Below are 12265 nucleotides of genomic sequence, written 5' to 3'. Positions count from 1 at the left end.
AGAAGAGCGTATCTGATTGCACCAACTCCTGTTCAGATTCACACTGGAACGGCAGCGGTCGGATGTTTGTTTATCTTTACATCTCATTTGTTTTCAGCGAGTCATTCTGCTGGACCCGATGATGTATCTGCTTTTCAATCAGCTGCAAGACGGCGCTTCCTGCCTGAGGCAATAATCACTGTGCTCTACAGTAAGCAAACAGGCTCCGGGTCCCCTGGCAGCGGGCGGCCGTTTGATTTACTCAGTGGATTCCAGTGATGGCAGGACCGCTACTCTGGAGGAATACAGAGAGGCTCGCCGAGCGCCGAAAATCTCAGGCAGGCTTCGGAGAGAAAGCACAATAACCACGTTAGCATAGTGGTTAAGGAGCAGGACTCCTGACCGAAAGGTTGCTGGTTCAATTCGGCACTGGGGCACAGCTGCTGTACCCTTGGGCAAGGTTCTTAACCCAGAATTGCCTCAGTAAATATCCAGCTGTATAAATGGATAACATTGTAAAAAAAATTGCAACTGATGTACATAAGAGCGTCTGCTAAATGCCTGTAAGGTAAAGTAACGTAATGTAACTACGTGCAGATGCAGAGAACCAGCTTTGAAAACGGGCTGCCTTCAAGGGCAAATCTTCCCACTTTCTCCCCCACCACTCCTGATTCATTGCCTTTATTGAATGGGTTTGCGCCAGCCCCTTATTTCCTGTGTCCTGTTAGGAACGCAAAAAAAAAGGAGAGAAGCGAGTGAGTGAGCGAGTGAGTGAGTGAGTAACAGTTGCTAATGATGTGTGTGGCTGAAACATTGAGGTGCGTAGCGGCCGCGCGCACATTCACACCGCAACACAAAGCTCAAGGTCACCTCTGCGAAGGAATTCTTCTGAAGCCCACGGAAGACAATCGCGTTTACGGCAGCTGTTCTGCCGTTTAACATTTGTGTACCGTCAGAAATATCGAACCCTCACAGTTCCAGCCAGTAAAACCGCATACCGTAAACTCGGCCATGTTCGTCACTGAATTTCAACACAAGAGATTGAAAAAGGGGACGGAAACAAGAATGCAAGAGAAGTTGACTAAATAGACATTTATACATACACACACACACACATACATACATACATACACATACACACACGCACAAACAAAATATCTGGCAGCAGTGTGGTGTAAGTGGTAAGGAGCAGGGCTCATAACCGAAAGTTGTACTGCTGTTGTACCCTAGGGCAAGGTACTTAATCCACAGTTACCACAGTAAATATCCAGCTGTATAAATGGATAAAACTGTAACCTGTGTGAGTCGCTGTGGATAAGAGAGTCTGCCCGAGTGACACTAATGTAATGCAATGTAATGTAATGTAATAAAGTACACGGAGTGCAGTGTGGTGCAGGGCCTCGTTCAGGGAAAATGCTGTCACTTTTACCCAAACGGCAGAGAGGACACACAGCATAGCACCGGTGGAGTGGCCTCCTCACCTTCCCCTGCCTAGCTGGGTGCCATTTTCTGCCACCACTGCACCAACAGTCCCCCAACGCCCTTAATCAAATATGACCTTCTCTCCCCGCTATCGACTTCGCAGGCGGTAATGAAGTGTCATCTCTACACGCGAGGGGCATTATATAAAACCTCCCGGCATTTTCGGGTGTTTAAAATGATCAGCCGATGTAAAGGAGGGCGGGGGGGGGGAGACATACGGCTGAGGGGTGCGGAGCCGTTCTGTAAAGATTTAATGATCGCGAGGGAGCGTTAAAAATGAATCCTATTCAAAGCTGCGCGCCCCCTGTTAAGTGGTGGGGGGGGGGGGGCAAAGACAAAGAGAATCGGATGAGAACATAATGAAGAGTTGCCCTAGCCGTGAAGTAGAGACGGGAATAAAGTTCAACGTGGAGTTGGGTTTTGTGCAGGGCTCTCTGTGAAATGAAAGCACTTCAGTTAGATTATCGTTTGACGAGAACATTGCTGTTACCTAGCAACGGCCAAGCTGGAGCCCAGCCTTTGCGGCTGTCACCAGAAGAGGCAACGTCCTTGGGTAAACCTTCAGCCCTGCGTCTCGCTTTTAGCTTGCTGGATCAACAATGCGCACGCTGGAGTGTGTGTTTGACACAGAGGTGAGCAGCATTAGCACTGCGTGTGTGTGCGTGTGTGTATGTGTATGTTCTGAAGAGAAGGGGTGTGTTTGTGTGATATAGTGTCTTTTGCTGATGTTTACAGTGTGTCAGAGACAGAGTGTGTATGTGGAAGGTAGTGTTGTTCAGAATGATGTAGTTTTTATGTTCACAGTGTTTCAAAGTGTGTTTGTGTGTGCATGTGTATGTGTGTATATATGTGTCTATGTGTGTGAGTGTCTGTGTGTGTGTTTTTGTATGTATGTGTAGGTGTGTGCTTTTGTGTGTGTGTGTGTGTCTGTGTTCGCGTGCATGTGTGTGTGCATGTATATGTGAATGTAGGAGTCTGTGTGTGTGTGTGCTTTTGTGTGTGTGTGTGTGTGTGTCTGTGTTCGCGTGCATGTGTGTGTGCATGTATATGTGAATGTAGGAGTCTGTGTGTGTGTGTGCGTGTGTGTGTGTGTGTGTGCGTGTGTGTGCGTGTGTGTGCGTGTGTGTGCGTGTGTGTGTGTGTGTGTGTGTGTGTGTGTAAGAGAATATGTGTCTGTGTGTGTACGTGTGCGAGTGTGTATATGTGTGTATGTGTGTATGAGAATGCGTGTGTGTGTGTACACGTGTGTATGAGAATGTGTGTGTGCACATGTGCGTGTGTATGAGAATGCGCGTGTGTGTGTGCGCATGTACGTGTGTGTGAGAATGCGTGTGTGTGCATGTGTGTGCATGTGTGTGCGTGCGCGCGCTGTACCCACCCGTCCTCTCTCCGTCAGGGTGGTGAGCATAACGATGACACAGGCACGCTGCTCCCACACGGCCTGCCAGAAATGCCTGCAGGTGTGAGGCAGGGGGCCCTGCCCCGCCACGTAGCTGTTCACCATCCCCGCGGAGGGCATCTCCATCTGCAAAGCACCATGACAGAACACGTGTACTCACTTCACTGCAGTCAACGTTTTCACCAGGTCAGATTCCACTGTTTACCCCAAGGCTGATCAACAGCCCACAAACCAGAGAGGAGGAGACCCTCGTCATTAGGTGAAAACATGCCATGTTTAACTTAATTAGAGAATTGTGACATATGACCCATATTCTCACAATTAACCCTATACTGTACATTGTCACATTTTATGTCTCATCTGAAAGAAACACTATTTGGTTTTACACACATCTGACATTGGCGCTCAATAAACACAGCAATTCTGCAATTAGGTTCAAAGCACCAATACTGACTGCATTTTCGAGGTCAGCTTTATTTGAAGTTTTTTTTTTTTGGATATTGATCCATCTCTTCTTTGAAATCAGAAGGTTAGTTGGAATATCTTGATTTTGATGTTGCTTTTCTCCAAACACATAAGCCTACTTAAAAATGTTTTAGAACAGTACATTTTAATTGTATTATCATATGGCAAAAACTACACTTGAATGTGTTTTTTTAAACTGTGTACGCATTATGAGAAATAAGCAGCCTCACTTAGTTTGAAGGAATTTTTGTCTCTACGGGCATCAAAAATGCCCATCTCTGCACCATCTTAATACATCTGCAATTAATCTGAGCTAATAAATGTCACATGTCTGAAATTGCACACGAATATCTTCTGGTAATGTTTGTTTTTACTTTTTGGAGATAGGTAGAGGTGGCCCAATGCCATGTTTGCTGTGAGTGAAACTGCTTGTATGGGCAGTCTGCTCCCCGGCCGAGCACTTTGTCTGCATTACCCACCATGTGCACGCATCCTCTACGGTTCCAAATCCACACAGTGCATCTGCCTGTTACCATGGCACTGCGGGGAACGCTACAGTAAGATATAAACAACTCAGCCTGAGCCAGAGAAAAGTGCCTGCAAAAAAACCTTCCCTTTCCCTCTGTAAAAACGTCTATGGCAGCCGACGGTTATGTGTTGTTTTAGAATCTTCTCACAGCTGACATGGTTAATTGTCAAGGGAAGAATGAAAATAACCTCCATTATACAGAATAAAGATTTTTTTATTCCCTCATTCACAAAGATTGAAGTGCACCCCCTGCTATGACAGCATGAGTACTGAAGCCAGAAATCTAAAACTATAGCCAATTATAAACGTGTCAGATGTCAAAATGAGGAGAGCGTGCTGTATCGTGGCTGTATTTCTGAGAATGACCTTGTTTGTCTGATTGAGGACACCGATGTTGTCACAATTTTCCAGGCATTCAGGGTATTATGTACTGTACACCTCAGAATGAGTCACACAAATGAGTGAGAGAGATTATTGGTTCATTTACGCTCTGTTCAGCAGCACTGCAAGACTCACTGCTGCAGGGTCAGTTCAGCACTGTTCTAGGGTCAGTTCAGTACAGCTGTAGGGTCAGTTCAGCACTGCTCTAGGGTCAGTTCAACTCTGTTCTAGGGTCAGTTCAGTACAGCTCTAGGGTCAGTTCAGCATTACTAGAGTTAGTTTAGTACTGTTTGCAAGTCAGTTCAGCACTACTAGAATCAGTTCAGTTCAACTGAAGCTTCAAGGTTTGAAGCATGACATGCAAATGGTGCATTTAATTTAGTTTCAGATGTGTAGGTTCTGCAGTGCAGATCACATATTAAAAATAAAAATTCAAAATGCATGGTGAGTAAAAAGTTAACATGCAAACAGATTACAAATAAAAATTCAATATGCGCAAACTTTATGACTAGAGTGTCAATATGCAAGCAGATGACAAATTAAAATTCAATATGCACACACTTTATGGACAGAAAGTCAACATGCACACAGATTACAAATAAAAATTCACCATGCACACAGATCACAAATAAAAATTCACCATGCACACACATTATGAATTATGAATAAAAGGCAACACGCCCCCCGACCCCCAAACCCCCCCCACCCAAACCTGACAGTCCACACTATCCCATGAGCCACCCTTTAGCTTCAGCATATACATACACTGGCGATTGATCTATTCCTATAATATATCCCACGGGGGGTTGTCTTAATGCAGTTCATCATCGCCATCCATCACCTCAGTGTCGCCCACATTCACTGAATCAGGCAGAACACCCACCTTTACGTGACTGGCGTTAATATAATCATCCTCCTCTTGCTCCAGAACCACTCTGGTGTCATCATCTGAAGGACAAGGGGTGAAAGGATATGCCTTGTCATATCTACTGTGAAACCCTTATCGCCATCATTACTTGACAGCTGGAGAAGAGTAAATTGTGAACTAATTGCATATTCACTTTCGTTAGCAATTGTGCCTATTATATTGCTTAGGCTAATGGCTGTAATGTTAATTAATGCAGATGAACGAAAGACAAATACAGAGTATAAGCACACTGCTGTCACACAGTGCAGATGTATGACTTACAGGGCAGGATATCTTTGTATCTGTTTTTCTCCATGTTCTCGGACAGTTTCGCGAATGTCACTGCCATCCCAGGCTTTTTCCTGTACAGTTGCTATGGACACAAACATACACATAAATCACTGTCCGGCTGTAATGCAGCTGTCAAAAAAGGACAACCCCATCCCGAGACACTGCTTCAGATTTATATCTCAGCTGCATACTCAATCACCACTCCAGAAGCACCCTGCTGAATCTGTCCACACACACAGCCTACATATCAACCCTGACCACACATTCAATCTACATATCAACCCTGACCACACACACAGACTACATATCAACTCTGACCACACACGCAGTCTACACATCAACCCTGACCACACACTCAGTCTACATACCAACGCTGACCACACACTCAGTCTACATATCAACTCTGACCGCACACAGACTACATATCAACTCTGACCACACACGCAGTCTACACATCAACCCTGACCGCACACTCAGTCTACATACCAACGCTGACCACACACTCAATCTACATATCAACACTGACCACACACTCAGTCTACATATCAACTCTGACCGCACACAGACTACATATCAACCCTGACCACACATGCAGTCTACATATCAACCCTGACCACACATTCAGTCTACATATCAACCCTGATCACACACACAGTCTACATATCAAACCTGACCACACGCTCAATCTACATACCAACCCTGACCACACACTCAGTCTCCATACCAACCCTGCCCACACACTCAGTTTCCATACCAACCGTGACCGCACACTCAGTCTACAGATCAACTGCACACTACCATGTCTGACCTCAAACTGTAAGAGGAGAGTCCCTGTCTGAAGGCCTCTCTGCAGCTGGGTCATGGACTCCTCCAGGGTGCCTCCGTACTGCTGGATGGGAGGCAGGATGGTCTCGGCCAGCAGGGGGCAGCCCAGCTCGTACGCAGGCTGGGGCTCCATACGCAAGCTGACCCCTGCAGCTGAAAGCAAGACACACATGCATTTACATACATATACATACATATCAGTGTGGACTCAGCCCCTTAGTGCCAGCGTGGACCGACACCTTTACTGCGAGTGTGCAGTCAGACCCTTAGTGTGAGTATAGACTCACGCCCTTAGTGAGAGTGCAGACTCAGACTCTTGGTGTGAGTATGGACTTGCGCCCTTAGTGAGAGTGTGAACTGACATCCTTAACGGGTCAGAAAACCGCGGGGCTCGAATATTACCCCACTTACCTTTCCTTCGCACCAGCAGCGCCAGCTCCTTGGTGTGGGACTCGCGGCTGGCCTTGATGAACATGACCACCTGGTCGTGGGTGTGCTCCGAGATGTCCCGCCCATTGATCAGGACGATCTGGTCTCCTTCCAGCAGCTGAGGAACGCACTTCCCAGCCTGCAACGCAAACCACACCTCCATCTGCCTCTGCGTGGAACCACACCCACTCCAGACACCGCAAGAGTGTGGCACCGCGGTGCAGTGGTTACGGTTAAGGTGAAGGCCTTATAACTCAAAAGTTCAGTTTCCAGGTGGGGCACTGCTGACTGATAACACCCTACTACAGTAAATACTCAGCTGAATGTGATACATTTTCCCAGACAAATGGATAATACATGCAAAAAATGCAAGCTAATCAGGTCACCCTGGAGATAGTAGATACATGATAAGATATTGTACAGCAGGAAGTAAATTGTTGGTGTCTATGCTTACCTGGGGGGTAAAGTAGCTTCCAAGGAAGGAGGAACACTGATTTGGGTTTACCAGCACAGTAAAGGAAATGATTTGCTTAACTAATCTTCACTCTGTTTACTTTTTTCATTTTACCAATGTATTTTTTAGCTTCTGTACTTCAAACGTACCTCGCAGCATTCCAACACACAACTCTCTGGCCCTACAGTATGTCCAATAATCAGTCATCCTGTTTTTTTTCCATGTTGTCTGGGTCCTATACTTGAGTTTTCAAACAGTTTCATACCCAAAATAAAAAAGAAATACCAGCAGGGTTTTTTTCTACCAAACGCACAGCTTGGGGCCCTGTCCTCCCTGACTCAAACCACAAAGCAGAATTTGGGAATATGCATGTGACGCCGCTTACACAAGTGCCAAAGACAGCTGGTGGCTCGTCTTATTTAACAAAAGCAGATCAACTTAATGCCTTACAGACAGCTGGGGAGAAGAGATCGCACTCTCTTCTCTCTATAAAAGAATTATGCATGAACAAAAAAAGCGGTGAAATATTTCAGTCAAGCATGCCTTCATATCACCCCGCCTTGGATCTGCACACGGTTCCTGCTGTATCTCTGCGTAAAGCGCGCCTCTGTTTTTTCTCTGATAAATCTCATTACTCCTCTTGCAGAGGGCCCCGTCAGCTTCAAGGGCAATCTGCTGCAGGCAGGACTGCCCAATGAAAGTGAGGCATTATTTCAGACCACAGCTCGGGGCCGAGATGAAATAAAGGCTTTAACAAGCGTCTTAACAAGTGCTCACGGAGGCTTTTCCTCTGTGTCGAATCACTCCAGAAATGAACTCAAGGTCTCAGATATGAGCGCATCAAAGCGGGCACTACAGTACACCGGCAAATTCTGCAAACCTCCGAGTAGAAAATCGGCTAGTGCCATGTCATGCAGTGTCCACTGGAAAGGAGCTAACTTTTGTCACCTTACTTCCACAACGTTATCTGACATGTGACTCGTTTTGCAGATGGCTAGGAGTCTTATTTTGTCATTGTCACATGATGTCGTGCACGTCCCTTACCGGAGAGTCCACGCTCACGTGTGATATCACCAGGGGACTCTTCTGATCAACGCCGCCCTGGCAGGGAGAAACCAGAAGTCAGACAGACAGGGACCATGCTGGCTGGTGAGGGAACAATAAAGACTCAAAACACAACTCAGCCCTGCTTTCAATCAGCACTGGTCTCTAAATTAGACCCACTGTTAGAAAAGTGATCCCTGTATTCATTGATTAATTTATTACTCACTCTTGAGTACTCTTGAGTAATCATCAAATTGAATAAAAGGAACTGTGTTTGACTAACTAATAAATTCAAGTGTGGTTCTTTCAGTGCAAAGTTAAGGACAAGGGAAAGCGCAATCAGGGATGAACAGTATCAGTAATCTAGGAAAAAACCACCCGTTTACAAACAAACTTAAAAATAGGAGAAGAATGGGAGTAATGTGTTATAAGTGAGTGCCACTTCATTAGAAGTATAGTAGTAATGTGTTGTAACTGAGCACTATGTAATTAGGAGAAGTACAGTAACCATGTCTTGTAACTACTTAAACTTGATATGGTGTTTTTTACATACATATTACGAATGTGTAAGAGGCTCTGTGTAAGAGGCTTATGTAGCCTGGCTTTTAAAATTATTATTATTTTTTTTGATGACACGCTAAATTCTGTTTGTCATCGCCTAAGTGACAGTGCAAAACCCTGGCATCAAGTTTGAGAAAAAGCCATGCAAATGGCCTGCATGCAAATGATGACAATACAGACAAGGCTCTCACTTTAAATACTAGGCCTTTCAGTGCAATTAACCTGGGTGTGCAGCCCGGATATCCTTCCATCACAACCAAGCCAGCTGCAGTTTGATAACCCGCCACGCACTCTCCTGCTGCACCCGGAGGACGCTTGCAGCAATATGACGACGGCTGAGAGGGGTACGCAGAGCTGGAGCACTGCAGGAACACCCCGCTGCGTGGAGGACTGATTTCTCTTACTGAAGCAGCGTGTTACTTGAGGACATTGGCGAAGGCTCTCCGCAGGGGCGCAAGGAGACACAGACGGAAGTTAAGGAACACTCACCTTCACGTTGAAGCCAAACTTGCCCTCTTGGTCCGGGGCTATCCGGACCAGCAGGAGATCGCCATCAATCACTTCGTTCTGTGAAAGAAAAGGTGAAATGCTGAAATTAGCTATCAGTGGCACTGTCCTCTACAGTAAAGGCACAGTCTTAAGTGGCCTGGAGTTTGTGCAAGGGATGGGATTTTTTAATGTCATTTTTACCTCTTCTTTTTTGGAGCGTAAGCTGATAAATACAACTGCATGAAAGGTTACTGAAAACAGGAAATTGGTTGCTTCTTTTCTTTTTCATACAGAAATATCCTTCTGAAGCAAGAGGTTTAAAATACAGAGTCAAAACACATGGTGGTAAAGCTCGCGAGATACCAGCGTTTGCTTTGCTTTGGTTTAGCGCATACCTTTTAAAAGCAAGGCTTTCATTTCAATACAGCTGAGGCGCAGCGCTGAATACTTTGTACAGTATGGCAATTCCTCCCATATCACTCTGCCTCAGGGCGTTGCATGGCTGCAAATATGCCCAGTCAGCAAAAAAAGTTCCATATTCCAGCACGGTACATTTTATGAGGCTGGCCAGAGAACACTGCAGGCATGGCAAACATGAGATCAGAATGAGAGGGTTACGATCAGTACCACACAATAAGCTCATTAAACAACACGCTACAGGGTTAAATTTTTGAGCAGGTCCCCTTGCTGTATACATGACCTTTGTGCACCAACACAAGGGCATACACACGTGAGAACTGAGGACTGATGATAATAGCTGGGTAGTATGCTAACAGATACATGGGAAATACCTCCAACACCTTATGCAATTCATCAAGGCTGGGGACAGTCTATGTTCATGCCGGGGGAGAGCAGGTGTTAACTTTAATCCTGGCAAAAGAGGGTGTTACAGCTGCATGGAACCTCATGGCCCACATTTTCCTTGGCAGTGCCCCTTACGCTCAATGCAACTCTCAGGTCAGTGGAACCAGAGGTAAAACATGGATTTTACATTACGTGGTTCCAAAACGCACTCAGCGCAACAGACTGCACCCATTGACACTCCCTTCACTCAATTTAAATGTACAGAAATCAAAAGGACATAAGCCATTATTCCATTACCTAATCTAAACTACTCTAAGGACAACGTGGGCTAGGTTTTGTATTCATAACTGGCACAGCCAAACACCTGCACCATATTACAGCAAATACAGCAGATGCATTTTCTAATACAGTTAGTAAGCTACAACAGCAAAACAGACGAAAGGGGAGTAATGCATTTATTTAACTTTTATTACACTGAATTTTAACTGATTAACTTGGTGCCGCATGACAAATGCAAATTGAACAGGCCATTAACAGGGACGGGTGGTGCTGAATATTCAACTGGCAAAGCTCTGCTGTCTATCGTGCTGACAGCTTCTCTGGCAGTGCTGTCTATTCGACTTATGGGAGTCACTGTCAATTTCCGTCACCGTTTAACGTGTATGACTTAAACTGAGATGACAGAGTCAGCACTCATAAGAAATGAGAGCCATGGTTCACGCGCTCACACAAATCAAGCGCTTTCAGAGGGAATCTGGGAGTAGCACATTACTTAGAAAAGGAAACTGCCGTTGAAATGCATCGTAAATAGTTAAGCATGTGCCTTGAACAAGCAGTGCAGTTTAAACACATGTAAGATTACTCAAACCTTTGTGCCAGAATGCACAAAATGAAGGCTCACTATACTTTCAAACAATCTAAGAGGAGGTTTCAACGCCGACCATATCAGAACTTGCTGCCACTGCATCAGATGGTATAGGATGATGAAAGAGGGTTGCCCCAACTGGTTTTTATGTTAAACTCATGCAGAGTTAAAGTAAAATTATTTTTGCCAAGTCAAGACTATGCTTGTTTCTGATGCTTCCTGTAAAAATGAATTCTTTCAAAACTATGACTCACATTTGGACTTGCTTTGGTTCTATTAATCAGGGCCAAATAAAAAGCAAAAAGCCAACTTTAAAGCCTCCAAACACCATAATTTTTAGATTTAATTGAACAGCATATAAGGTCATTTTTCCAAGTCTGACTGGTAGTTTGGAACTGTACTCCTCAAATTACATTCTAAAGACGTGACAGATTGTTTGGGCCTAAAACTGTGATGGTTATTTTTTTTTCCTTTCAAGAGAATTACATTAATTATGTTTATTCTGTCTTTCAAATGACCAACTCCAGGCAGCACCATCTAGTGGACAAATATAGTTACAATAGAAATTGATGCTTTTAAAGAATGAGACCACAAAACTTGTCATTATTCGTAAGTGGAATTCTCTTGACAGGAAAAAAAAAATAACCATTTATATGTATATTTTAATTCGGTTTCATACAAATACTTCACACAAGGTAAAAAAACACAAAACAAAAAAAACAAAAACACACTGAAACACACCGGACTGAGGAAACGAAGAGGGAGCAATTGCAGGACTGAGGAAACTAACCCTGGGAAGGATGTTAACAACAGAGATGTGAAGAACATCTTAACAAAGACATCCTTGAAACGGAGGGAGGAGGGACCCTGATTTTTTTTTCTTTCCAACATAAAATCGACACATTTACATTTATCCATTTGCTAGGCAGCCTTAACCAGAGCTACTTACAAAGCAAGGGTACTTACATGCGCATAATGAGGCTACATGATTTAATTTGCAGTGCTTGAAATGGGGCGGCCTAAAATGTAAATCGTAAAGCATAGCGTGGCTTCCTGACTCGAATCCGAGCTGTCCACTCGAAACGTTCCACCCGATTACTGTAGATGTGGCTCGCCGCAATTATATCCGAAACATAATTGGCTGTACTCTCTGTAGGAAGAGCAGGCTGCAAAAAGATATTTGGCTGCTTCAACAGAGAGCATTTAACCTCCGCGAAACAAAACAATTTCCTCACGCCTTGTCTGAGAGGCTGTTGACAGCGTGGTTTCTGTAAGAGCGATGAGGGCAATGTCGGTAATCAAAGAAAAGTCCGCTGACTTTGGAATATGAAGTGTGAGGAAAAAACCACTGTAACATCTGA

At 44.7% G+C, this 12265-nt stretch overlaps 1 protein-coding gene across 1 annotated transcript in view; it reads right to left on the bottom strand.

Annotated features, from left to right (window-relative positions):
* Nucleotides 1–12265, bottom strand: part of ptpn3 (protein tyrosine phosphatase non-receptor type 3) — an 83286-nt gene that overhangs the window by 17158 nt on the left and 53863 nt on the right. Inside the window, exons 16-22 of the mRNA XM_036539072.1 lie at nt 9236–9313; nt 8186–8242; nt 6670–6826; nt 6242–6411; nt 5425–5515; nt 5119–5183; nt 2840–2986 (exon numbers count right to left, since the gene is read on the bottom strand). Of these exons, the coding sequence (XP_036394965.1) occupies nt 2840–2986; nt 5119–5183; nt 5425–5515; nt 6242–6411; nt 6670–6826; nt 8186–8242; nt 9236–9313 (765 nt within the window). The remainder of the gene's footprint in view (nt 1–2839; nt 2987–5118; nt 5184–5424; nt 5516–6241; nt 6412–6669; nt 6827–8185; nt 8243–9235; nt 9314–12265) is intronic.

This window comes from Megalops cyprinoides, chromosome 10 (genome assembly GCF_013368585.1).
Source record: "Megalops cyprinoides isolate fMegCyp1 chromosome 10, fMegCyp1.pri, whole genome shotgun sequence".
NCBI lineage: Eukaryota > Metazoa > Chordata > Actinopteri > Elopiformes > Megalopidae > Megalops > Megalops cyprinoides.
This window is presented reverse-complemented; position numbering and strand designations above follow the sequence as displayed.